The sequence below is a fragment of the Cebus imitator genome, unplaced genomic scaffold (assembly GCF_001604975.1).
Source record: "Cebus imitator isolate Cc_AM_T3 unplaced genomic scaffold, Cebus_imitator-1.0 Scaffold39, whole genome shotgun sequence".
Lineage (NCBI taxonomy): Eukaryota > Metazoa > Chordata > Mammalia > Primates > Cebidae > Cebus > Cebus imitator.
Window position 1 is genome coordinate 2,278,253 of NW_016107354.1, and position 26,420 is coordinate 2,304,672.

Here is a 26,420-nt window from a genome sequence, read left to right on the forward strand (position 1 = left end):
GGAGGAGCACCAAGGAGGTGCCATGGGTAGGGCAGAGCCAGCCTGGGGCCAGTGCTAGGGGACAAGGTCACAGGATGCACTGGGGACTATATTATGTTGGACCTTTCAGGCCTTGGTAAGGGCTTCAGCTTCCACTCTGAGTGAATGAGGGGCCGTTGGGGGATTTTGAGCAGAGGGGCGGCATGATCTCACTCGGGTTTTAATGGGGTCACCCTGGCTGCTGTGTTGAGAATAGACTGAGGGGTGCAGCACAGCAAGAGGGCAGGGATGGAGGCCGGGCAGAGGCCGTTTCTATGATCCAAGCAACAAACGATGGTGCCCGGACCAGGGGTAGGAAGGTGGTGAGAGGGGTCTGGATTCCTGACATGTTTTGAGGGCAGACCCATCAGGATTTGCCAATGGCTTGAATGAAGAATGAAAGAACAAGAGCAGTCTAAGGTGCTGGTGAGGTGTTGGCTGCAGTCCCAGGAAGCCAAATTTGCCATTTACTGAAAGGGGGAAGGCTGTGGGCAGGACATGCTGGGTGAGGGGAGAAGATGAAGAACTCCCTTCGGACATGTTGAGTTTGACATGTCTGTTAGACACCTGGATAGAGAGGCAAGTGAGCAGTGGTCTCTAGAAGTCTAGAGTCGGGTGTGTCCAGGCTGGAGATAGAGATCTGGGAGTCATTGTTGTCTAGGGTTATTTAAAGCCATGAGACCAGATGGGAGCATCAGGAGCGTGAGTGCAGACAGAGAAGAAAAGAGGTTCAGAGACTGAGCCCTGGCATCTCTCAGTGTTACAAGGTCAAGGGGAGAGGATGGAATCAGTAGAGGAATTGAAGGAGCTGGCCGGTGAAGTAGGGGCTGGGGGGCTGGGCAGGCCATGCCATCCTAGAGGCTGAGAGCTGTTTCCACAAGGGAGTGACCAGCTGGGTCAAATGCTGCCGCTGTGTCACATAGTCAAATAAGATGAGAACTGTGATGTTACCCCTGGATTTAGCAACATGTTGGACGTTGCCATCTTGACAGCAACAGCTCAGAGGCTGGTTAGCCCAGAATGGGCCCTCTGAGCATTTCAGGACCTTCCCTGTGGATTAAGTGGGATGATCTGTGCATTCATGCCTTGCATGTAGGAGGCGTGCCCTGAATGCCTGGGCTTCTGGTGGGCTCGGGGGTGAGGGTCCCAGCAATGGCACAGAGGACAGGGCCAGCTTTGGAGGGTCTGAATAGAAGCCAGACCTGCAGGGGCTCTGAGCCCCTGGAGGAGTCCTGCCAGGCCATTCATTCGCACCATCTCTCTAGACCCTGCTCTCCTCTCAGCAGATGAGCCCACCTCCCCCAAGAAGCCGAAGAGCATCTCTGAGCCACAGCACAGTGATTTGGAAGGAGACACCGCCTCTCCCCTGCCCTCCGAGTGGACCTCGGTGAGGATCAGCCCTGGGGAGGATGCAGCTGGACAGGATGTGCTGGCTGTGCGTGTCCTGGTCACCAGCGAGGACAGCAGGTATGCTTAGGCTACTGCCAGATGGGGACAGAACTGGGGTTGGAGGAAGGAAATGGCATTTGGGATTGGGTCTTCTCTCTACTCACTTGCAGTGTGGCCTCTCTGTGCCTCCATTTCCTCATCTGTGAAATGGGGACAATCATAGTACCCATCTCAGAGGGAGTTGTAAGATTCACAGAATTCATATGTATTAAGTGTATAGAACAGTGCCCACACATCATTAGCACTGTAAGTGTTAGCAATTGTTATTTTCTCAGGAAGGGAAAGGGCCTGGACCCATGCTCTTCTCAGGAGGCAGTTGTCATGCTGATTGCAGTGAGGGCTGCAGAATGGGTGTCACCTGCCCCTAGGGCCTGCCCACTGCAAGATGGTGATGCATGGGGCTGGGCAGGCTAGGAGGCAGAGTGGGGGACATGAGGAGTGAAGCCCTGGTGCTGTAGGTGACTATTTCTCAGAGCAGTGTCCTCATCACCTGCATCAGAATCACCTGGCGTGGTTATTAGACATGCAGACTCCAGGACTCCCCCAGATGCACTGAATTCACTCAAGAGGTATGTCAACAGGAGGTATTGATTGCTTATTACATACTAGACTCTGAGGATACAGAAGTGAACAGCACAAGACAAGCTCCTTGCTTTCCCATGGCTTTCGTAACATTGGGAGCCACCGAGGAAGCAAGTGAGTAGCTAAACAAGAAAAGCATCACATATGCGTCAGGTCGAGAGATAAAACAGACACTTGCTATGGAGTGGCTGGTCAGCTGCCTTAGACTGAGGCCGGGAAAAGGCCTCTGCAGCAGTTATTGATGCCGGCAATAATGCTGAGTGACAAACCAGCCCCAAAGTGAGTGACTTAAACCAACCACCCTTCATTACACCATGATTGTGTAATAAAGCAGACCAGGGTAAGCCAAGCCTGACCAAGTAAGCCAGGCACGGCTGGGCAGGTCTGGCCTTCCTGGGCTCACCTGTGTGTTTGGGCCAGCAGGGTTCTGCTTTGGAGCCTGACCGTCAGCTGGGGTGACAGAGGGCTATTGGGCCGTGGGTCTTTCATCCTCCAACCAGCAGCCCAGGCTTATTCCCATGGCCTTAAGAGAAAGAGGGGAGCCATCCAAGATCTCCTGAGGTCGAGGCTTGGCAATGCACAGTGCTATTCCTGTTGCACCTGATTGGCTACAGCATGTCACAAGGCCTGAACAGATTCAAAAGGTGGGGAATAGCCTGCACTCTTTAGGGAAAGAGCTGCAAAGCCCCCATTGCAAAGGGGTGTGGATCCAAGGGGAATGATTGCAACCACCTTTGCAGACAAATTCCCACAGTCTCCCAGAGGAAGTGACTTTTTTGAGACAGAGTCTCGCTCTGCCACCCAGCCTGGAGTGTGGTGACACGGTCTCAGCTCGCTGGAACCTCCGTCTCCTGGGTTCAAGCAATTCCCTGCCTCAGCCTCCCAAGTAGCTGGGATTATAGGCACCCACCACCACACCTGGCTAATTTTTGTATTTTTAGTGGAGACAGGTTTCACCATCTTGGCCAGGCTGGTGTTGAACTCCTGACCTCATGATCCACTCATCTCAGCCTTCCAAAGTGCTGGTATTACAGATGTGAGCCACAGCGCCTGACAGGAGGTGACATTTAAGCTGAGAATTGGTTGACAAGAAGGAACACCCAAGGGAGGAGGGGAATGCAGGAAGTGACGACAGTGAGTGACAGGCCCCAGGGTGAGAGTGAGCCTGTCTCAGAGGTAGAGAAGATCTGCGAGGCAGGTACACCCTGAGGGGGAGAAGGATAAGGGAGTACACGAGGAAGGAAGGCAGGAGCCAGGCTTGTAAGACAGGATAAACTGTATTCTAGGTATTCAGGTACGCATTGCTTAAGAGTCGAGATGTGTTCTAAGAAATGTGTTATGAGGTGATTCTGCCATTATGTGAACATCATAGAGGGTACTTACGCAAACCTAGATGGGATAGCTCCCTCCACACCCAGGCTGTATGGTGCGGCCTATTACTCCCAGACTACAAACCTGTACCGTGCATTACCGTACTGAATACTATCAGCAATTGTAACACAATGGTTAGTATTTGTGAATCTAAACGTATCTAAACATAGAAAAGGTATGGTAAAAACACAATATAATATATTAAAAAAAGGGCACACCTGTATAGGGCACTTACTGTGAACAGAGCTCACAGGACTAGAAGTTGCTGTGGGTGGGTGGGTAAGTGGTGAGTGAATGTGAAGGCCGGGACGTCACTGTACACTGCTGTATACTTTATCCCACTGTGCACTTAGAATATCCTACACTTATTTGAAAAATATTTCTCTTTCTTCAATAATAAATTGACTTACTATAACTTTGTTACTTTCTAAACTTTTTAACTCTATTGTAATAACACAGCAAAAAACACACATTGAATAGCTGGAAAAATATTTTTTCTTTATATCCTTATTCTGTAAGCTTTTTTCTATTTTTAAATTTATGCATTTATTCTTTACTTTTTAACTGGGGGCAGTGCTGTAGGTTTTACACCAGCATCACCTCAAACATGTGAGTGATGCCTTTCCCTACGATGTTAGCGAGGGCTGCGACATCACAGGTGATAGGAATTTTCCACTCCATTGTAATCTGATGGGACCACCATCATATATGGGTTATATCGCTGACTAAAACGTCATTATGAAAGACATGACTGTAATTCCAAGGATTTTTAAGTAGAAGAGTGACATCTCATTTACAGTTATCACACATCAGCAGACCCTGCTTTGGGAAATGGATGAGGCAGGGTTGTGTGAGGATGAATACACAGGAAGAGCAGGTGGGAGTCCGCAGCTTGGGGACAGGAGGTGGGGCCAGTGGAGATGGATTTGCTAGTGGACTGCATGAGAGGGAAAGAGAATTTCAGGGCAATTCCCAGAATTTTTCTAGAGTGACTGAATGGCTGGTATGGTCATTTCTAAAGTTATCTTGAGGTGGGGAAGATTTCAGAGAAGGTGCAGGTTAGTGGAGAAAATCAAGAGTTCTGTTTGGGACGCATTGGGTTTGAGATGCCGGTGTCTGTGTGGATGTCAGGTAAGCAGTCAAATATGTAAGTGTGAAGTTCTGGGAGGCAGGGCCGGAGATGGTGATTTTAGAGGCTATTAAAGCCCTGGGCTCTGATGAGTTGCTTCCAGAGTATGAATATCTTCCTATAGATAATTGAATCCCTACCAGTTATTTAAGGCCCATGTTAAATACTACCCACCCCCTACCCCTACTCAGGTAGAATTTTCCGTTCTTTCATCCATTCCATGAGGAAGAGAGCAGTATTTAAATGCCTGAAGTTTCAGGACCAAGTCCCTAATGATGAGCTTACCTGGCCAGAGAGACCTTAGGGCTCATGCCCGGACAGGTGCAGGTGAGCAGAGCAGTCTTCATTCAAACAGCTCCTCACACACTGCTGGGCCCCTTTCTTTTGCTCTGAGCCAAGCCTGTGTTGTTCAGCTCTGGCTGCCATAACAAAGCTCCACAGATCAGGCTGTTTAAACAACAGAAATGTATTTTCTCACTGATTGGGAGGCTGGAAGTCCGAGGTCAAGGTGTGGGCAGGGCTTGAGGGAAGGTGGGTTCCACCCTCCCTCTTGAGCTTGTCAATGACGTCTTCCTGTTCGCATAGTGTTTTCCTTCTGTGTGTGTCGGTGTCCACATTTCCTCCTCTTACAAAGATATCAGGTGTGCTGGACAAGGGCCCACCTAATGACCTCACTGTACCTTAATGACCTCCTTCAAGGCCTTATCTCTAGATGCAGTCACATCTGAAGGTACTTGGGGTTAGGACTTCAGCATATGAGTTTTCAGGAAACAATTCAACCCACAGCAAAGTCCACAGCTGGGCTCTGGGCACACAGGACTAAGCCCAGGCCCCCCAGGTGCACTGGAGGAGTGCTGGGTAGTGTTGGTGTCTTAGAGTGTGGGTTCCAGGGCCCCGACTCACCCACCCGCTCCTTCCTCCTTCTAGCTCTGACACAGAGTCTGACTGTGGTGGCTGCGAGCCCTCCCGCCCAGAGCCCTGTGAAGAGAAACCCTGGTCAGCACCCTTGTCTCTACCGCACGCCTCCCTGAGGAGGGCCCTGAGCAGGGCGGTCTCTCCACAGTGCCCTGAGGAGCCCAGAGCTGTGCACGGTGAGCAGAGAGCCCGCAGGGCTTGATTCTGGGACGCGGGGAGGGAGCAGAGACCCTCACAGACGAATTTCCCTCATGGAGGACCAGGTGACAGAAGGCCTCGCCCTCAGGCTCAAAGGCAGTGGGGCTAGGACCTTTGGGGAGAGTGAGGCAAGTGATAGTGAGGGGACTGGACCCAGGCCTGGCTTCCCACTCCATGAAAGCTTTGGAATCCCAGCAGGGAGGATGTCACGGGGCCTGGCAGGCTGTGGTATGTCACAGGCTGCCAGGGATAAGGGGCCCACAGCTTCCTCTTGCCTGGAGCGCTCTCCCTCCTGCCTCCTGTGTGGACATCTCCTTAGGGGCCCCTCCAGCACCCACAGCCCCTGAGGGAAGGGAGCTGGGTCCGGTTGCTGTCTGGCAGCATGTGACCCTAGATGGCATTGTCTCCTTGGGACCGTCTGACAGCACTGGGGCCATTTCTGGTGTTTGGGGCATGTGGGATGGACCCAAACAATTCTACACAACAATGAATGCACTTTTACTGCATACCTGTAATGGGCCAGGACTTTTCCCATACGTGGCCCCATCCCATCCCAGGATGACCCTGTGGGTAAGTAGGGTGAAGCCTGTTCCACAGGTGAGCAAACAGGCTGAGTGCTCTGTCAAAGTCTTAGCCAGGGCTGGTGACACCCCACAGCCACTACCGCCCAAGCTCTGGCCTACTTAGCAGCCCAGCTTGCGTTTAATACAAAGGTGACCTGGAATTGGGTGTTTTGATTCAGTCAACAACTTGGGACCAAATCTTCTGACTTATGGGCAACTTCTGGGCGAGCCTGGGAAGAAACAGGCTAACCTGACAGTAACTTGCTGCCCACTGGCCTGCCTCACAGCCTTAGCTGCCCTGGGAGAGCTGGAGCTCAACTTGTCCTGCACCGCCATCTGGTGGCCAAGAGCAGAATTGCCACCTGGTCCATGAAATGTTCCCAGGAGTGATGGATTCCCAAGACCAGGGCTGGGGCAGGAAGAACTCAATAGGTATTTTTAAATCCTGGAAACGTTGAATTTTGCCCTCATATTTCTTTTTAAAGTGATACTTTAAAAAGAAGGACAGATTATTATCCAAACACATTTGTTGAGTACCATTTGCGGGGCTGTGCAGAAAGTCTCAGCACTGGCACTGAACCAAGTACTCTCCTGTGCCCAGCTGGGTCCAGCCCTGCCTCCAGTTACCACGTGGCCTTGGTGTACCCTTCCATCCCCCTGGGCTCCAGCTCCCCATTTCTAGATACGAAATCAGGCTATTTTTCATCCCTTCTCTCCATTTCCCATTCAATTGCCAGAAGGTTTTAGGCAACTTATAAGAGAAACATAAAACAAAATTGTACCTCTATAAACATGAAAGATTAAACCTCAAAATCAGGGCTAGCAAAACCAGTTTGGGAGGGATAGACCTCAGAGAGGCAGACCATAGTCCTGAACAGTTGCTCTAGTTGAATCGTAAGTTTGCTTCTGAGCTTTCTGTCTTCTAGCGTTAAAAAGGAAACGCAGAACATCATTATTCTCATCGTGCATGAGAAAAATGTGTATTGGTTTGCAGCAGGTCTCTGAGCAGGCACAATTTCTCCTAATGCTTAACTCTATAGAGAGTTTCCGGCTTGTGCTGAATAGATGATATTGAGAAATGGGTTAGATCGTGTCTTCACAGTTTCTCAGAAAATGCAGCCCTAGTTTTCTCCAGGCTGTTCCTTACAGCATCCCTTGCTGGAAGGTGAGGGAATGACAACAAAACATGACTCAGCGATCGCAGTTTTCTTAGCAGGATAGGGTTGGATTGAAAGTCTAGTTGGGTTGGGTTGGGTAGTGAGGCCAAAGCATTTTGTTTCTGACAGTCCAGTTTAACTCCAGAACAAAATACAGAGTAGACAGAGAAGTGGGTAGACCTGTGTGCTCTCAAACAATTCTTTGTCGAGTTAGTCTTCATCAGTCGTGGTCTTGATCATTGCTAGGTGGACCACATGTGTGGCTGAGCTCTCTGGCCCAGGTCTAAGTGCTGTGTTTGTGTTGCTCGTTATGGTAACCCCATCACTTCACCTGATAATGCAGGGTTGACCCCTTGAGTGGGTTTAATGGAACTTCATTAACCACAAGTGTCAGCTGGATAAAGGCCTCCAAGGTAAATCAAGGGGATGCCAGACAAGACCAGTATATTGCTTTGAAAAGACTCCTGGTTTCAGTGTGGAGTTAAAAAGACTCCAGGTTGGTCCAGCCATGCTCGTAGAAGCATTATTCACATTGGCCAAAACGGGGAAGCAAATCAATGTCTGACAGACAAACGGATACACAAAACATAGTATATCCATACAGCAAAATGTTATTCAGACTTTAAAAGGAAAGGACTCTGACACACGCTACAATTTACATGAACCTTCAAAGCATGATGCTGAGGGAACTAAGCCAGTCCTAAAAAAACAAGCATTTGTTGAGATGAGGAGAGGGTTCTGAAGATGGGAGGTGGGGAGGTGGTGACGGCTGCACACCAGGGTCAGAGTACTCAATGTCACTGAAGTCTAGACTTAAAAATGTACAAGTAACAATTTTTATATTATGCATATTTTGCCACAATTTTTAAAAAGACTCCTGGGACTACCCTGGCACATGAAGGAACCTATTACATCCTCAGAGTTCATAGAGCATGCCCAAGAGGATGCCTGAAGTAAGCTCACACCCTATGTTGTGGAGGCTGCAGAAAGCCTCAAAACATCGGTGTCAATGGTTCTTGACAATCTTGTTTAAGAGGCAGATTCCCAGGTTTTCAGAGATTCGGATGCAGTGCGTGTGGCATGGGGCCAAGTACGTGCATTTTGTGCAAGCATCCCCAGGCGCTTTGACACAGTAGGCCATGTTCTACACTTTGGGAATCAGAAATGCAGCTTTGTGGAAGGCCTGCCTAGATGAATTCATTGTAAAATCCATGCCCAAGCAGCTAAATGAATTGATCTAGTGCATTGGACTCTTGGCTGTATACCAGTTAGATTTAGGAGAACAGCCTGCCCCCAAATTATCCTGACTTAGAGGAACTGGTATTCATCCATCTTTTTTCTGGCCATAATTTGATAACAGGATGGTCCAATGGCATATGGAGGACACTTATCAGTTTGTAACAGTAAAATGATATCATCAGCACCACGTGGCAAAATACCCTCTGACTCCTTTTACAGTGGGTCAGGCACTAAGATCTCTGAAAGTGCTCCTTTAACATAAATAAACTCACATCGAATATAAGCTAAAAAGAAGGGATCAGCCCCCTCTATGCTGCTCAACATTACTAGAGGAAATCATTACCACCCACCCTGTTGTTCCCACTGTGGTAAAAATGTGTACTCTAGTAACACCAGTGATGGAAAATCGCTCATGAATTTTAGCCACTTCCAATAAGTTCCATTCCACCAAGTTACAAGCTAATAAGCAATGAGAGCTTTATGCAGGTTTTTAAAAATTATTATTTTGAGAAATGTTTTCATTAAGAGATTAAGAGGCTAGCTTTGGCCCGCAGGATGTAGCTGTGTGCTCATCCACACAGGCTCCTCCTCAAACCCATGGACTTGATTTTAAGAGCAGGCCTGTGGCATTGGGAACCTGCCAGGCAGAGCAGGCATGAAGCATCTCCAAATGTAACCACCCAGTGGGTTCTCCTTGCCTGCTGCCTAGACTGATCTGATTTATCAAGACAGGGGAATTGCAATAGACAAAGAGTTTAATTTACACATAGTCACTGTATGGGAGACCACAGTTTTATTATTACTTAAATCAGTCTCCCTGAAAACTTGGGGATCAGGGTTTTTAAAGATAATTTGGTGAGTAGGGCGTTCAGAAAACAGAGGATGCTGATTGGTCAGGTCAGAGATGAAATCACAGAGTCCCAGCTGTCCTCTTGTGCTGAGTCAGTTCCTGAGTGGGGCTAAAAGACCAGATGAGCCAGTTTATCAGTCTGAGTGGTGCCGGCTGATCCTCTGAGTGCAGGGTCTGCAAAATATCTCAAGCCCTGCTCTTAGGCTTTACAATAGCAATGTTAGCCCCAGGATGCAATTTGGGGAGGTCCCGAATCTTACAGCCTCCAGCTGCATGACTCCTAAACCACAATTTCTAATCTTGTGGTGAATTTGTTAGTCCTGCAAAGGCAGTCTCATTCCCAGGCAGGAAGGGGATTTGTTTGGGGAGAGGGCTGTTATCGTCTTTATTTCCAAACTAAACTATAAACTAAGTTTCTCCCAAAGTTAGTTCCGCCTTCGCCCAGGAATGAACAAAGGCAGCTTGGAGGTTAGAAGCAAGATCGATCGGTTAGGTCAGATTTCTTTCACTGTCATAATTTTCTCAGTTATAATTTTGCAAAGGCAGTTTCACACGTGGAGTGAGGGAGGTAGAGGAGCTATAAAGGATCTGGTCTTGAGGAAAGTAAGCCCCCAGGTAGTGGTTGACACCTGTCCTCCACAGCCTGGCTGCTAAGAAGGAGCCCCACTGTGAGGCCGGGCAGGGAGTGGAATAGCTAGCACTGTGCCTAGACAGAAAGAAAGACAGAGGGCTGGGCTACCAGGCCTTGGATTTAGAGTCCTGGACTCAGACCATTGCTGCCTCCATCTCCCACCCCACATCATGCCCTTGGACTTCCTCTCCATTGATGCTTCCTAGCCCTGCCTGTGCGCACACTCAGACCTTCACTGTCCCCATCCTTCCTCTCCAGCTGTGATGGAGGCACAGGGGCCTGGAGCCTGAGAATGCATCTGCAGGCCTTGCCTGAGAACAGGGAACATGTGGACCCCACTGCCCACTCTCACACAGGTCTAAGAGCCCAAGACCTGTTTTTCTTCTGCATGTGTGATGTTCCTTTTGCTCAGCTAATCCTCAAGGCCCAGCTGGCAGAAGGGTCTTCCACAGGAAGTACAGTGTCCCAGAAATATGTTTCCCTTGGAACCAGGCCAAGGGAGGGCCACAGCAATCATGGTCCACAGCCTCAGTTAAACCTGGTTTCTAGAGGGTTTGGGGGGCTCTGTGGGAAAAGGGGAGGCAGAGAGTAGAACTTCCTGCAGCTTCCTAGCTTCAATCAGAGCAGCCCCAGTTTTTATGTATTACATATATGGAGTCTTGATGTGAGGCCTCAGCTTTAAACCACTGTTCTGACATGAATGAATATATGCATGTGTGTCTATACAGATGTGTGTGTAAATATGTCTATACGTATGCATATATGCATGTGGATGCTTACTGATGATCTTAGTGATGATAGTTCCTAGTCTGAGGCATTCTCTGAGGGCAGTGCCTGTCCCATAGCAGGGTCTCAATAAATATTTGATGCCAGGCGTGGTAGCTCATGCCTGTAATCCCAGCACTTTGCGGGGTTGAGGTGTGAGGATCAGTTGAGCCCAGGAGTTTGAGACTACCCGGGGCAATACAGTGGGACCCTATCTCTACAAAAAATAAAAATTAAAAAATTAGCTGCTTGTGGTGGTATGTGCCTATAGTTCCAGTTACTTGGGAGGCTGAGGTAGGAGGATCATTTGAGCCCAAGAGGTCGAGGCTGCGGTGAGCCGTGACCCTCACCACTACACTCCAGCCTGGGTGACAAACAAACGGAAACACACACAAAAATATTTGATGTGTGGACAAATAAAAAGTTTGGCAGTGTGTGTTGTGAGGGTAGGAGCACAGTGTGAGGGAAGGAGAGGGTTCAGTCGATTACGATCATTAGTCTATTAACCTGTGGTAAATGAGCCATAGGAGATAAATTCCTACCTACTCTACACTTTTAATGGACTCTTGCTCCGGCCCCATCTTCCCTGCCCCTTTCTTTTTCCACAGCAGCTCTGCAACGGGCCAATAGCTTCCAGTCTCCAACCCCAAGCAAATACCAGAACTGGAGGAGAGAATTCCGGTCAAGTGAGTCACCAGCTCTCTGGGGGTGGGAGGCTGGGGCTGGGCAGAGATCTCTGGTTAATTCTCAGGGGCAGCTGTTCTCATTTGTTACATGGTATCTCTCTGGCATGGCCTCCTGGTTGTCAGAGGCAAGAAATAAAATATAACGTTGATTTTATTTCTACTGCTGACTAGAGGGAGCCTTTTCCAAAGGACTCAAGATCTTCCCATCCCACTCCACCCCCGGCTCAGGAATTATGGAGCTTTAGGATTCTACAGTTTCACCTAGATAGGGTCTTAGCCATCATTGCCTCTAAGTTTTTAAAATACAGATAAGTGAGCCATGGTTCACAAGCTCTGTGATTTGATTCTGTATGCTGGGGTGAGACTAGAGCGTCAGATTAACAGCCTCACGCAAAGCAGGATGCTATACACACACCCATACATCCACACACACCTCTACAAATACACACATATGCGCGCACACACACACACACCCCTACACCTACACACCCCAGCTCCTTTTTCTGAGCCAGCCTTGGTCCCAGCACCCTGGGGAATAGCTGGGCTGCAGCAGGTGCCGAGGCAGCAGGCCCCACCAGGGGGCGCAGTGACCACACAGGCTCACCGTGTCAGCAGGCCCGCGATCCAGGCGCTGCAACACTTAGCAGAGTTCCCTCCCCAGGCCCTGAGCGAGGGCCAGAGATTCTTCATCCAATTCCAGGCTCATTGCTGCCTTCCACCTACCCTGACACTCACTCCCTCTCCAGCCTCACCCTAGGAGAGGAGGACCCAGGAAGGCCTTGGCTTAGACAGGGGTTTCTACCAAGAAATGTTGCTGCAATTGGAACTGAGCCCTGGTCTTCTTTCCTTCTGAGTCAGGACTCCCAGCCAGTGAGTCACTCCCCCACCATCCCCAGACCCACCACCCTCCCACTGGGTCAGGCTGGGACATGGACACCTTGGGAACAGGACCCACGGCTGCACTCTTGGGCAGGCCACTTCATCTGGGGACAGCCCAGAGTGACTCCTGAATCCTCTGACAGCCCCAAGCAGTGACAGCAGAGGCAGAGGAGCTAACATTGCCACACATTGGTCATCACCTTTACTGCCCTGCTCCAGTGTTCCCCAAGTCCCTGGAACCCTGCTGCCCGAGCCCAGACTGTGTGGGTGCAGAGTCCATCCCAAGGCTGCCAGCCTACTGTGTGCTGCCGGTGTGGGGGCTCAGTCCCTCCTCGAGGAGCTCTCAGCCTGGGGTGAGAGCAGGGAGGCTGCTGGGAGACCCCTGCTCCCCAGTAGGGCTGGGTTGCTGGGGGAGGCGCCGCAACAAGAGGACTGCTGAACAGCCCCACGGTGTCTGGGATGACCTGGGGACCTCAGCCTTTAGTTATCAAAGAGTATTGCACAGTGTTTCTCAAGGTCATATGAAAGCTGGTTTGAGGGCAGTGTTTGAGTTTTGATCATTTCAATCAGCCTAGTGTCTATTATGGTCTGGCCCAGAGAAGGAACCCAGTCCTTGTTTGCCGAATCAATGAAGGCAGGAAGGAGCCAAGGAGCAAGCTGGCTGGACTGAGTGCAAAGGGAGCACGTGGGCTCAGGCCTGCTCAGGCTGCCACCCCTAGAGGACGCTCCAAGACTTTGAGAGGGATTTGAGCCTCGCAAAACCTCCAAGCTCTGGGAAGCTGCACCCTGGAGTCCCAGTCTCATGAAAATCCCTGGAGCTGAAAGCCACCAGAGCCATCTTTTTGATTGTCTTCATTTTGCCCAAAAGGAAACCCCAGGAGGCAGGGCTGGCCTTGCCATTGGAAGCAGGATGTGTGGTACCATCCCTCCTGTCGAGGCATGACTGCCCCATCTCAGCTGGTTCTGGCTCCAAGCCCCAGTGGGACGACCGGAGGAGCTATGCGGCTGCCCTAGGCACCCTCCCCAGCTGATCATGCTGGCAGATGACCTGTAGGATCTAGGGGAAAGGTTGCTGCTGCCAGAGGTCCCAGAGAGGAGGCTGTGCCAGCGCCTGACCCAGAGGCAGTCTGGGTGCTGAACCTCGGCATCCTTCAGGCAAAGCAGCCATAGGGCCAGCAGCACGCGTGACTGAGACCCTGCAGAGGGCAGGGCAGCCCCTGTGGGCCATGTGTAGGTTTCAGGGAAACGGCCAGCAGTGGGGGATGTGAGTTAGCCAATGAGGAGCTCCCGGCCCAAGAGTTAGAAAAATCCTGACTGGGGAGAGTGTGCAGCCCCCTCTGGAGTGGGCCAGGGCGTGGTGTCTTCACTGGACACGGCTTGTGTGCATGAGAGGATGGGAAGCTAATGGAGTTCATATTTTGCCGAGAACTAGCTTTTACTTTGTGTCCTGCCCCACTGGGCACCTCTGATTTTTTATTTTAGTTTTCCTTGAGATGGGGTCTCACTCTGTCACCCAGACTGGAGTGCAGTGGTGTGATCTCGGCTCACTGCAACCTCCAACTCCTAGGTTCAAGAGATTCTCCCACCTCAGCCTCTCAAGTAGCTGGGACCACAGGCGTGCACTACCACACCCGGCTAATTTTTGTAATTTTGGCAAAAACGGGGTTTTGCCATGTTTGTCAGGCTCGTCTTGAATTCCTGAACTCAAGTCATCGGCCCACCTCAGCCTCCCAAAGTGCTGCGATTACAGGTGTGAGCCACTGCGCCCGGCCAACTGGGCATCTCTTTTTAGCCCATGTTACCCACTCAGCCACCCCATGAAGCTGCACCAGACTGCCCACTTTTTGGATGAGGAGACTGAGGGGTTGAGTAACTTGTTCAGAGCCAGGCAGCTGGTGTGTGTGTGAGGAGGTGGAGTTCCAGGCTCCCCTTCACCAACTTCTGAGAGAACCCAAAGACACAGTGGGCGTCGGGTCGGAGAGGTTTCCCATTACCTCCCTCCCCAGGCTGTGCCCAACTCCCAAGCAGTGGCTTGAATGGCAGCTCAGGGACCAGAGGCTTGGCTTGAGCTGGAGCTTTGCTTCCCCAATCTCCTCAAGCCCTGCTGGAGTTCCATCTTGAAGGCAGTGCGTGAGGACCACGTGTGGAGAGAGGGACTCCCTAGTGGGGGTGGGAGTGGGGATGAGGGCGAGGAGAAGAAGGGAACAGCTTCCGGGTCATGACCTTGTGAGCCCTGAGGCGTTTCTGTCAGGCTTGGTTCCCGAGGTGGTCCTGGCTTCCTGTCAGGAGGTTCCCTGAGGGATCCTCAGGGGAACAAAAAGGCAGTCTGTTGAGCTGATGGGAGAGGAGGCAAGTGAAGGGGTTTGATTCGGAAGACAGCAGAGAGAGGAGAAGGAGGGTGCAAGGAGGAAGGGAAGAAGGAATTTGGCAGGAATTTGGCAAGCTGAGGATGAGGATGGGAAGCGAGACAACGACTGACTCACAACTTTTGCCTTTTTAGGCTGGAACCTTCTCATCCCGGGCTGCGATGGGGGTAGCGGGAGGCTGGCCAGCCGCCTCCCTGGCAGCTCCTTCCTGCCGCCCTCAGATCATGTCTGTTCCTGGAATTACCTTCCCCCACCCCCCGCAAGCGTTCTGCGAGGCCTCCCTCTGGGAGCTTGCTGACCGTGCGTGGGCATGTGGTGCTATGTGTTCAGAGCCCCAGGCTGGGACACACGGTCGCACACGTTCGCGTTGGTGTGTGGGGGAAGGCAGGACAGGATATCCAGAAGAGTTTGGCCCCCGGCGTGGAGGGGACTCAGTGGGATGGTTTTGGCCGACCTGTGTGGGTCCCTGAGGAAGAGCTCACCACCCAAAGCTTTGGGGAAACTGAGACCAGGGGCTTGTGTTACGCTAAGAAGCGGTTGAAAATCTGAAGGCTAGACACCCTGGAGGAAAATTTGAATGGGTCAGCTGAGCGGCCAGAAGCAGAGAGTCAGACAAGAGAGTGGGCTCCTTCCACGTGGTGGTCCTGGGAAGTTTCTGGGGGACCGCCCTACGTGCCACCACGGTTCTGGGGAGAGCTGGTTGGGCTCAGGCTAGGTACCGAAAGGGCATATCTGAAAGGGTGCATGGCATTTGACAGAAATGATTTGAGGACAAGTGGTCTGAAATGATCCAATATGGAGACAAAATGTTTGAGATTTTAGATTTAAATTACCATGTTTGAGAGGAGGAAGGGGAGAGAGGGAAAAGGAGGGGAGAGGGAGAGAAAGAGAGAATGCATGTGAGCTTGGTTGATCTTACAGTGTACAACTGTCAGAATTCTGCTCTCACCAGACTAGATGATCTCAGCCCCTCACAGGGCAGAATCAGGCCTGTCCTCAGGCCCCTGCCCCGCACCTTTCCCCTGCGTCTCTGAGCTGCCACACTGTAACCCATTTGTTCCCTGACCAACAGGAACTTGGCATGGGCCCCACTCCATATCCCTCAAATGATTTGATACTCACTGTAACCTCCTGCCCTTGTGTTCTCTTAAAATCTTAAACGACTCTTCCTGTCTGAGAGCCACTTGGCACACATGTGAGGAGGAAGAGTCTATCTCCTTAGTCGTGGATGTCTGTCCTGTCTGTTCCCACAGCGAAGGGTGCAACATCTTGTGGGAGGAAAGCTCAGGTGGTTTATTGACTGAGTGATTTAACACAGCCCAGCTCCTAACCACGTTGGTTTTAGGACACTCTTTGGAGGCAGATGCGTATTTCTAAGAAATGCTCTGGAGATGCCCTGATACATCTCTCAAGAGCATCCTCGCATGAGTCTGAAACACAATGATGCTTAGACTTCCCACCCTGGGACTTCCTTTGCCCCATGGGACCCTGCCACTGCCCTCCCCATTCCTCTGAGTCCCAAGCCTCGGCACCAGGAACCTCTGAGTCAGGCTCTGACATCTTCCTCTTTCTGTTTATAGAATTGGAGCTTCACTTAAAGTCTCCTCTTTTCTTGATAAAATAATAACACTTTGTAATGAAGAGTGTGTTTTTTCCTTGGTAGGTTTGATGCCAGTGAACAAAAGAACTATGTCACCTCCAAAGGACCTTTCTCCTTCTCCTCCTCTTCCTTCACTGCCTTCTCATTCATCTTCCCCACCACCTTCTGCAACCAGTGTTTCAGGGGATGGTTCCTCCCTGCCCCAGGTGAGTGTCCCTGAGGGTCCTGCCCAGCTGTTGGGAAGCTGAGCTACAGGTACTCCTCCCACCTTCCACACTTATCTCTGGATTCCACGTACTCATAGGTCAACCTGAGTGCAAAGCCAGGGACAGAAGACACACCGTCAAAGGTCTACACCAGCTGTCCTCACATGTACCTTTCACAGAAGCTCCTGCTGCTCCTTTACAGCCATTCTGAGGATGCAGTTACTCTCTCAGCAAACTTTACAGGGTTTAGACTCCATGCCATGTCTCCATAGGATGCAGAGCTGCCAGGACACCTTTCCCTTGAGCATTTGCAGAGGGCATTGAGGAATTTTCAGCTGTAGGATGGCAGACACAGAAGGGAGGGTCCCTTTGGTAGCGTCCAAGAACCTTAGAAGCAACACCTCCCTTGGATATAAAATGTCATCATTGATAGGCAGGCTGGACTCTTTCCTTCTGTGTGTATTTATCAAGCCTTTGTTACCTGTCAGGCCCGTTCTAGGCTCTGAAAGTAGAGTGCACGGGACAGAAAAGATGTGTGCTCTGGTGAAGCCCCGGTGCTATGACCTGCCCCTCAGGCACCAGAGCTCTGGGGAGGCCACAGCCACCCCTAGAATCCACGCACATTCTCTCTTTGCCAAGGGCTAAGTTCCTGCATTCTAGAAATAGCTACTTTCTCAATGGTGCAAGGAGGGAGGTTAGAAAGGGTCATGGGAAGGTATTAAGGGCCATCCTTGTGCCACCACAGCTTCAGCCCAGAGGGTGACTGTTGCTTCTTACTTTGATGGCCTCCAAGGAAGAAGCCTTGGTTTCTTGGTGGCTGGAGGCACATACCCATGCGTGGAACATGCCCTTTAGTAGAGACAATGGCTGAGCAAGAAAAGGAGGAGCTTGTCTTTCCCTATGTGCCTGGTTACCCACAGAGGCCCAGCCAGCCCTGCCCTCATGGGCCCAGGAGCTTGTCAACAGCAGGGCCCTACCTTTGTCTTCCCCTCTGGCTTCCTGAATCCTAGCTAACCTGGGATTCAGAAAAGCCTTTCAACAATGCTGATTCAGGGGTTCCATGCAGATCCTGGCAGGATGCAAGGCAGCTACTTAGAACAAAGAGTATCCCTTTGAAATCATCTAAGGCAAAATTATTTTTGAATTTGAGCATCTGAGATGGAAAGAATAAAAGGGAGGGGGTTGTGGATTGAGATTTGCTTTCATCATATAAATAAATGGTGGAAAACTTAAGTAACTGCTATTTTGTCCATCCCCTCTAGCTGACAGCTTCTGAGCCCCTCTCACAGGTCTCAAGAGGTCATCCAAGTCCTCCCACTCCAACCTTTTGGAGGCGAGCCATAGCCCAAGGAGCACCCAGGGAAATTCCCCTGTATCTGCCTCATCACCCAGAGCCAGAGTGGGCAGAGTACTGCTTGGGGAGCCCTGGTGAAGATGGCATCTCAGGCCCTGCAGAGATGATTTCTGATGAGTGCCAGCCAGCAGAGGCCCCTCTTGGGGACATCAGAAGCAAGCACAGAGACCCACACCCCATCTGGGGGAAGGACAGGTGCTTGCCAGGCCAAGAGCTGTCTCCCTTGGCTGGAGAAGACCAGGAAAAAGGGAATACTGGAACCAGGAAGGAAGAGGAGAGAGGACCAGTGCTGGCAAAGGAGAAGCCAGGCCTAAAGAAGTTAGTCCTCACTCAGGAGCAGAAGACCATGTTGCTGGATTGGAATGACTCCATCCCTGAGAGAGTGCACCTCAAAGCTGGGGAGCGACTTTCCCAGAAGAGTACTGAGAATAGTAGAGGAGCCCGGGTGCTGAAGCCAGTTCGCCCCTTGCTGCTCCCTGGGGTGACAAGAGAACCTCTGCCAACCCAGAGAGGGGCTCAGGAGGAGACAGGGACCCCCGCGGAACAAGCTCGAGGGGAGCGAAGCGTGCCTCCACCTAGGTCCCCTCTCCGGCTTATAGCCAATGCCATCCGGAGGTCCCTAGAGCCCCTCCTTCCCAACTCTGAAGGTGGGAAGAGGGCCTGGGCCAAGCCAGAATTCAAAACTTTGCCCACACCCACCTGCACTCGCTCATTCAGCCTTCGGAAAACCAATTCCAATAAAGACAGGGACCAGCATTCCCCTGGGAGAAACCAGTCCTCAGCCCTTAGCCCTCCTGGCTCTGCCCTCCGCACCCATAGTTTGCCCAATCGGCCATCCAAGATCTTTCCTGCTCTCATGTCCCCACCGTGCAGCAAGATTGAAGATGTCCCTACACTCCTTGAGAAAGTGAGTTTGCAAGAGACCTTCCCAGATGCTTCTAGGCCTCCAAAGAAAAGAATCTCACTTTTTTCCTCCCTCAGACTCAAAGACAAATCCTTTGAGAGTTTCCTCCAGGAATCCAGACAAAGGAAGGATATCAGGGACCTCTTCAGCAGCCCCAAGAGGAAGGTACCGTCTGAAGACAGTGCACAGGCCCTGGAGAAGCTGCTGCAGCCTTTTAAAAGCACCTCCCTGTGCCAGGCAGCCCCTCCTCCTTCTCCTCCTCCTTCTCCTTCAGCTGGAGGTGCAGGTAAGTGCTTCTGGCTGGATAAACATCTGCACTTCATGCTGGGCAGTTAGTTATCTTCATTGCATCAACAAGAAGGCATCTTTTGCTTTGTTTTGCTTCTCAAATTCTAACAAAAGTAGGAAAACTAAGCTTAAAGTTGAAAATTTTGAAAAAAATATGAAAAAATTAGTTTTGAAATTATAGAAAGTGTTGAAAAGAGACCAATCAACTATAGCTGTACCACCAACTTTTTTTTTTTTTTTTTTTTTTGAGACAGAGTCTCACTCTGCCACCCAGGCTGGAGTATAGTGGCATGATCTGAGCTTGCTGCAACCACTGTCTCCCAGATTCAAGTGATTCTCGTGCCTCAGCCTCCCAATTAGCTGGGATTACAGGTGTGTGTCACCACACCCAATTAATTTTTGTATTTTTAATAGAGATGATGTTTCACTATGTTGGCCAGCCTGGTGTTGAACTCCTAGCCTCAGGTGATCCACCCGCAGTGGCCTCCCAAAGTGTTTGGATTACAGGCATGAGCCATCATGCCCAGACTCTTTTTTTTTTTAAGAGACAGGGTCTTGCTCTGTCTCACAAGCTGGAGGGCAGTGGCGTGATCGTGGCTCATTGCAGCCTCAAACTTCTGGACTGAAGTGCCTAGCTAACTTTTTAATTTTTGTGGAGATGAAGTCTCAATATATTGCCCAGGCTGGTCTCAAACTCTTGGCTTCAAGCAATCCTCTCACCTTAACCTCCCAAAATGTTGGGATTACATATGTGAGCCATCATGCCTAGCCAAAAATTTTGTATCATTTATAAACAACATTATATCATAGATATCATGCCAGTTACCATGTAGTGTACATAAATGTAATTTAATTGAATATTGTCTGGTGGATATGTTATTTAATGAACTATCGTCTTATTGTTTAACTTATATTTGTATATATGTTATATATGCATATACTTATGTTTAATACGGTGTTGAATGAACATCTTTATGCATATAATGTTTTTTCCTTTAAACTCCTAGCCTAAACACCTAGGCATATTTGCTTACCAATGGAAATGCAGGCTTTTTAAATAATTTAAATCTGATTAAATTTTTTAAATTCTAAAATTAATATATCAAATAATCAGAGTAATCCAACAATATGGAAATATCTAATAAAAAGTAAAATGTATTAGCTCATCCCCTCTCCTTCTTGCCAAACTTTTTGTCTATTCCCTTAGAGACAGTTTAGCTAAACATTCACAGGAGCTCTTTTTTGTTGTTGATGCTTGTTCGGCTGCTTTAAACAAAGTCTGATCCTACCATCTCTATTGTTGAACAACTTTGTTTTGCTTTTTTCAAAAAAAAAGCCTTTTTATTTTCTTATCTAACTTTTATTTTGGAACATTAGTTTTCAGGTAATATATTATTTGTCTTCAGTGGTACCTTAATCAAATAGCTATTTAGATTAACAAGAGACTTTATTTTCAGCCAGGTTCAGGATAAGCATGGACAGCTTGAAGTATAACTCTTAAACATGCATAACAAATTAATAACTATTAAACTTTAGTTTAATAAATTAAATAATTTAATAAACTATTAATGCATAATACATTAAATTTTATGATGTGTGGCAATACACTCTTATGTCACACATCATAAAATTTAATGTGTTGTGCGTTTTTGATAATACATTTGCATGGTTCAGAATCAAAGGGTACAAAAGGCACAAAATAAAAAGTTCTCTTTCCCTTCTTTGTCCTTGAGCAATCCAGGTTCTATCCTAGTGATAGATATTGTCATCAGTTTCTCAGGCATTCCTGCAGACAGAATTTGTACGTGTAAGAGCAAATTTACATATTCTTTCTTTTTTTAATGCAAGTGATAGCATGGCAGCATGCTATGTGCACTCTTTTTGAACTTTTCATTTTATTTTGGAACTTATTCCATATTAGTATATAAAGCACTTTCTTCTTTGTTTTACAGTTGTACAGTATCCCACTGTGTAGATGTAATATCATTGATGTAGCCAGCCCCCTATGATGCAAAGTTTAAGTTATTTCCAGTCTTTAGCTATTGCAAACAGTGCTACAATAATCAACTGAGAACTTAGGCCATTAAGCATATGCATTAATTTATTTGGAGGATAAATTCTTAGAAGTGGAAATGCTGGAGCAAAGGATATGTGAATTGGGAACTTTGTTAGATATTGCCAACTTGTCCTTCAGCATAGTGTATTGGTTCACATTCCCAGCAGCAAAGTATGAGAACTCGATTTCTACATTTGCACTAACTACTGTGTTACCGATCTGATGGTGAAACATAGATCTTGAAGTGGTTTAGATTTCATCTGTTGTTTAATAAGGTGATTGAACATCTTTTTATATGTTGAAGAGCCATTTCCATCTCCTTTTCTGTGACCAGCTGATTCTGTCCTTTGTCCAGTTTTCTATTGGTTTGTTGAGTTTTTCTTAATCATGTGGAGGGATTCTTTAGTAAAAAGGAAATTTAGCCATTTTTTGTAATGCTACAAATTACAAGTATTTTTTTTACCAATTTCTTGTTTGTGCTTGACTTTATTTACAATGACTTTCTTATATAAAATGTCTACCTTTACATAGTAGTGAGAAACAATTTTATAGTATGGCTTCTGGGTTTTATAGTAATTAGAAAGAGCGTCTTCTAAGTTTGTAGAAGAATTTTCTTACAGTTTCTTCTAGTCTTTTTGTTTGATTGTTCTCAATATTTTTACATTTAAGTATTTACATCAAGAAATTATCCTAGTATAAAATGTGAGCTATAGATCCTGTCTTACTTTTTAGATGTTTTCCTGGCTATCCTAAAAAATTAGTAAATAACTTCTCTTTTCCTCTTATGTGAGATGGCATATTTATCATATATAAAATTCCTGAACATGGACTTAATTCCACACCATCTATTATATTCCATTTAGTTGTCTGTTGTGTATCAGTATCACACTGTTTTAAATATTTAATTTTATGTATTTATATATTTTTTACTTTAGGTATTTTACTATATGGCAGGAAGAGTATTCCATTATTGATTTCCTTTTTCTAAAATTTCCTGACTTCTTGCTTGTTTGTTATTCTATATGAACTTAGTATAAGCTTGATTGTATACCAAAACAAGTCTTGTGAATACTTTTATGGAATTGAATTAAATTGATAAGTAACTTGGCAAGAACGTGTAAAATTATGATATAAGTTATCTTTCCATTAGTTTGTGTTTTTTTGTGACCCTCAGGAATATTTTGCACTTTATAGTATATAGACCTAGCATAATTATTTATTTTATTTTATATATATATATTTTATTGCACTTTAGGTTCTGGGGTACATGTGCAGGCATGCAGGATTGTTGCATAGGTACTTACACAGCAATGTGGTTTGCTGCCTCCATCCTCCCATCACCTATACCTGACATTTCTCCCCATGTTTTCCCTCCCCAACCTCCCTACCCCCCACTGTCCCTCTCCTAGTCCACCACAACAGATTCCTGTGTGTGATGCTCCCCTCCCTGTGTCCATGTGTTCTCATTGTTCAACACCCACCTATGAGTGAGAATATATGGTGTTTGATTTTCTGTTCTTGTGCTAGTTTGCTGAGAATGATGGTTTCCAGATTCATCCATGTCCCTACAAAGGACATCAACTCATGGTTTTTTATGGCTGCATAGTATTCCATGGTGTATATGTGCATTTTCCTTGTCCAGTCTATCATTGATGGGCATTTGGGTTGGTTCCAGGTCTTTGCTATTATAAACAATGCCACAATGGACATATGTGTGCATGTGTCTTTATAACAGAACGATTTATAATCCTTTGGATATATACCCAGTAATGGGATTGCTAAGTCAAATGGAATTTCTATTTCTAGGGCCTTGAGGAATCACCACACTGTCTTCCACAATGGTTGAACTAATTTACACTTCCACCAACAGTGTAAAAGTGTTCCTATTTCTTTACATCCTCTCCAGCATCTGTTGTCTCCAGATTTTTTAATGATTGCCATTCTAACTGGAGTGAGATGGTATCTCAATGTGGTTTTGATTTGCATTTCTCTAATGACCAGTGATGATGAGCATTTTTTCATATGTTTGCTGGCCTCATAAATGTCTTTTTTTTTTTCCAGAGGGCACTTGAGAAACATTTATTGAGCACTTACTATGTGCCAGGCCCTAGGCAGGACACTTGGAAAACAAAGTCAATACAACCTGGTCCCTGCCCAGGAGCTCACAGTCTAGAGGGCTAAGCCATTAATAAATGTCTTCTTTTGAAAAGTGTCTGTTCATGTCCTTCGCCCACTTTTGAATGGGTTTGTTTGTTTTTTTCTTGTAAACTGTTTTAGTTCTTTGTAGATTCTGGATATTAGCCTTTTGTCAGATGGGTAGATTGTAAAAAATTTTTCCCATTCTGTTGGTTGCCGATTCACTCTAATGATTGTTTCTTTTGCTTTGCAGAAGCTCTGGAGTTGAATTAGGTCCCATTTATCTATTTTGGCTTTTGTTGCCAATGCTTTTGGTGTTTTAGTCATGAAGTCCTTGCCTATGCCTGTGTCCTGAATGGTTTTGCCTAGGCTTTCTTCTAGGGATTTTATGGTGTTAGGTCTTATGTTTAAGTCTTTAATCTATCTGGAGTTAATTTTACTGTAAGGTGTTGGAAGGGGTCCAGTTTCTGCTTTCTGCACACGGCTAGCCAGTTTTCCCAACACCATTTATTAAACAGGGAATCCTTTCCCCATTGCTCGTTTTTGTCAGATTTGTCAAATATCAGATGGTTGTAGATGTGTGGCGCTGCCTCTGAGGCCTCTATTCTGTTCCATTGGTCTATATCTCTGTTTTGGTACCAGTACCATGCTGTTTTGATCACTGTAGCTTGTAGTATAGTTTAAAGTCAGGCAGCATGATGCCTCCAGCTTTGTTCTTTTTTGCTTAGGATTGTCTTGGCTATGCAGGCTCTCTTTTCGTTCCATATGAAGTTTAAGGTGGTTTTTTCCAGTTCTGTGAAGAGGGTCATAGGTAGCTTGATGAGGATAACATTGAATCTATAAATTACTTTGGGAAGTATGGTCATTTTCACAATATTGATTCTTCCTAACCATGAGCATGGAGTGTTTTTCCATCTGTTTCTGTCCTCTCTTATTTCCTTGAGCAGTGGTTTGTAGTTCTCCTTGAAGAGGTCCTTCACATCCTTTGTTAGTTGTCTTCCTAGGTATTTTATTCTCTTTGTAGCAATTGTGAATGGGAATTTGCTCATGATTTGGCTCTCTTGAAGCCTGTTATTGGTGTATAGGAATGCTTGGGATTTCTGTACATTGATTTTGTATCCTGAGACATTGCTGAAGTTGCTTATCAGTTTCAGGAGATTTTGGGCTGAGACAATGGCATCTTTTAAATATACAATCACATCATCTGCAGATAGAGACAACTTGACCTCCTCCTTTCCTATTTGAATACCCATTATTTCTTTTTCTTGCCTGATTGCTCTGGCTGGAACATCCAATAATATATTGAATGGGAGTGGTGAGAGAGGGCATCCTTGTCTAGTGCCAGATTTCAAAGGGAATGCTTCCAGTTTTTACCCATTCAGTATGATATTGGCTGTGGGTTTGTCGTAAATAGCTTTTATTATTTTGAGGTACATTCTGTCAATACCTAGTTTATTGAGAGTTTTTAGCATAAAGGGCTGTTGAATTTTGTCAAGGGCCTTCTCTACATCTATTGAGATAATCATACAGTTTTTGTCTTTGGTTCTGTTTATGTGGTGAATTACGTTTACAGACTTGCGTATGTTGAACCAAGCATCCCCGGATGAAGCCTACTTGATCATGATGGATAAGCTGTTTGATGTGCTGTTGCAATCGGTTTGCCAGTATTTTATTGAAGATTTTTGCATCTTTGTTCATCATGGATATTGGCCTGAAGTTTTCTTTTCTTGTTGAGTCTCTGCTGCGTTTTGGTATCTGGATGATGTTGGTCTCATCAAATGATTTGGGAAGGATTCCCTCTTTTTGGATTGTTTGGAATAGTTTCAGAAGGAGTGATACCAGCTCCTCTTTGTATGGCTGGTAGAATTCGGCTGTGAACCCATCTGGACTGGGCAGTTTTTGGTTGGTAGGCTATTAATTGCTGCCTCAACTTCAGCCCTTGTTATTGGTCTATTCAGGGTTTCGACTTCTTCCTGGTTTAGGCTTGGGAGGATGCAAGTGTCCAGGAATTTACCCATTTCTTCCAGGTTTACTGGTTTATGTGCATAGAGTTGTTTGTAGTAATCTCTGATGGTGGTTTGTATTTCTGTGGAATCAGTGGTGTATCCCCTTTATCGCTTTTTATTGCATCTATTTGATTTTTCTCTCTCTTTTTTTAATCTGGCTAGTGGTCTATTTTGTTGATCTTTTCAAAAAATCAGCTCCTGGATTTATTGATTTTTTTGAAGGGTTTTTTGTGTCTCTATCTCCTTCAGTTCTGCACTGATCTTAGTTATTTCTTGTCTTCTGCTAGCTTTTGAGTCTTTTTGATCTTGCTTCTCTAGCTCTTTCAAGTTTGACGATAGGGTGTCGAGTTTATGCCTTTCCTTGCTTCTCATGTGGGCATTTATTGCTATAAATTTCCCTCTAGACAGTGCTTTAAATGTGTCCCAGAGATTCTGGTACATGGTGTCTTCATTCTCATTGGTTTCTAAGAACTTCTTTATCTCTGCCTTCGTTTCATTGTTTATCCAGTCAGCATTCAAGAGCCAGTTGTGCAGTTTCCATGAAGTTGTGCAGTTCTGAGTTAGTTTCTTAATCCTGAGTTCTAATTTGATTGCACTGTGATATGAGAGACTGTTATGATTTCTGTTCTTTTGCATTTGCTGAGGAGCGATTTACTTCCAATTATGTGGTCAATTTTAGAGTAGGTGTGATGTGGTGCTTAAAAGAATGTATATTCTGTGGATTGGAGGTGGAGAGTTCTGTAGATATCTATTGGATTTGCTTGATCCAGATCTGAGTTCAAGTCCTACATATGCTTATTAATTTTCTGTCTCATTGATCTGTCTAATATTAACAGTGGAGTATTAATGTCTCCCACTATCATGGTGTGGGAGTCTAAGTCTCTTTGTAGGTCGTTAAGAACTTGCTTTATGTATCTGGGTGCTCCCGTATTGGGTGCATATATATTTAGGATCGTTAGCGCTTCTTGATGCATTGATACTTTTACCATTATGTAGTGCCCTTCTTTGTCTCTTTTGATCTTTGTTGGTTTAAAGTCTATTTTATCAGAGACTAGGATTGCAACTTCTGCTT

General features: G+C 46.9%; 1 protein-coding gene across 3 annotated transcripts in view; it reads left to right on the forward strand.

Moving 5' to 3' along the window:
* Nucleotides 1-288: 288 nt before the first annotated feature.
* The window catches only part of MICALCL (MICAL C-terminal like), an 83,007-nt gene continuing 56,875 nt past the window's right edge, over nucleotides 289-26,420 (forward strand). Inside the window, exons 1-5 of one of the 3 annotated variants that reach the window (XM_017525749.2) lie at nucleotides 289-1,485; nucleotides 5,477-5,640; nucleotides 11,476-11,553; nucleotides 16,462-16,604; nucleotides 17,867-19,148. In XM_017525749.2, coding sequence (XP_017381238.1) covers nucleotides 16,467-16,604; nucleotides 17,867-19,148 — 1,420 coding nt within the window. In that variant the 5' untranslated portion in view covers nucleotides 289-1,485; nucleotides 5,477-5,640; nucleotides 11,476-11,553; nucleotides 16,462-16,466. The remainder of the gene's footprint in view (nucleotides 1,486-5,476; nucleotides 5,641-11,475; nucleotides 11,554-16,461; nucleotides 16,605-17,866; nucleotides 19,149-26,420) is intronic. The other 2 variants (XM_017525750.2, XM_017525752.2) reach the window with 2 other exon arrangements.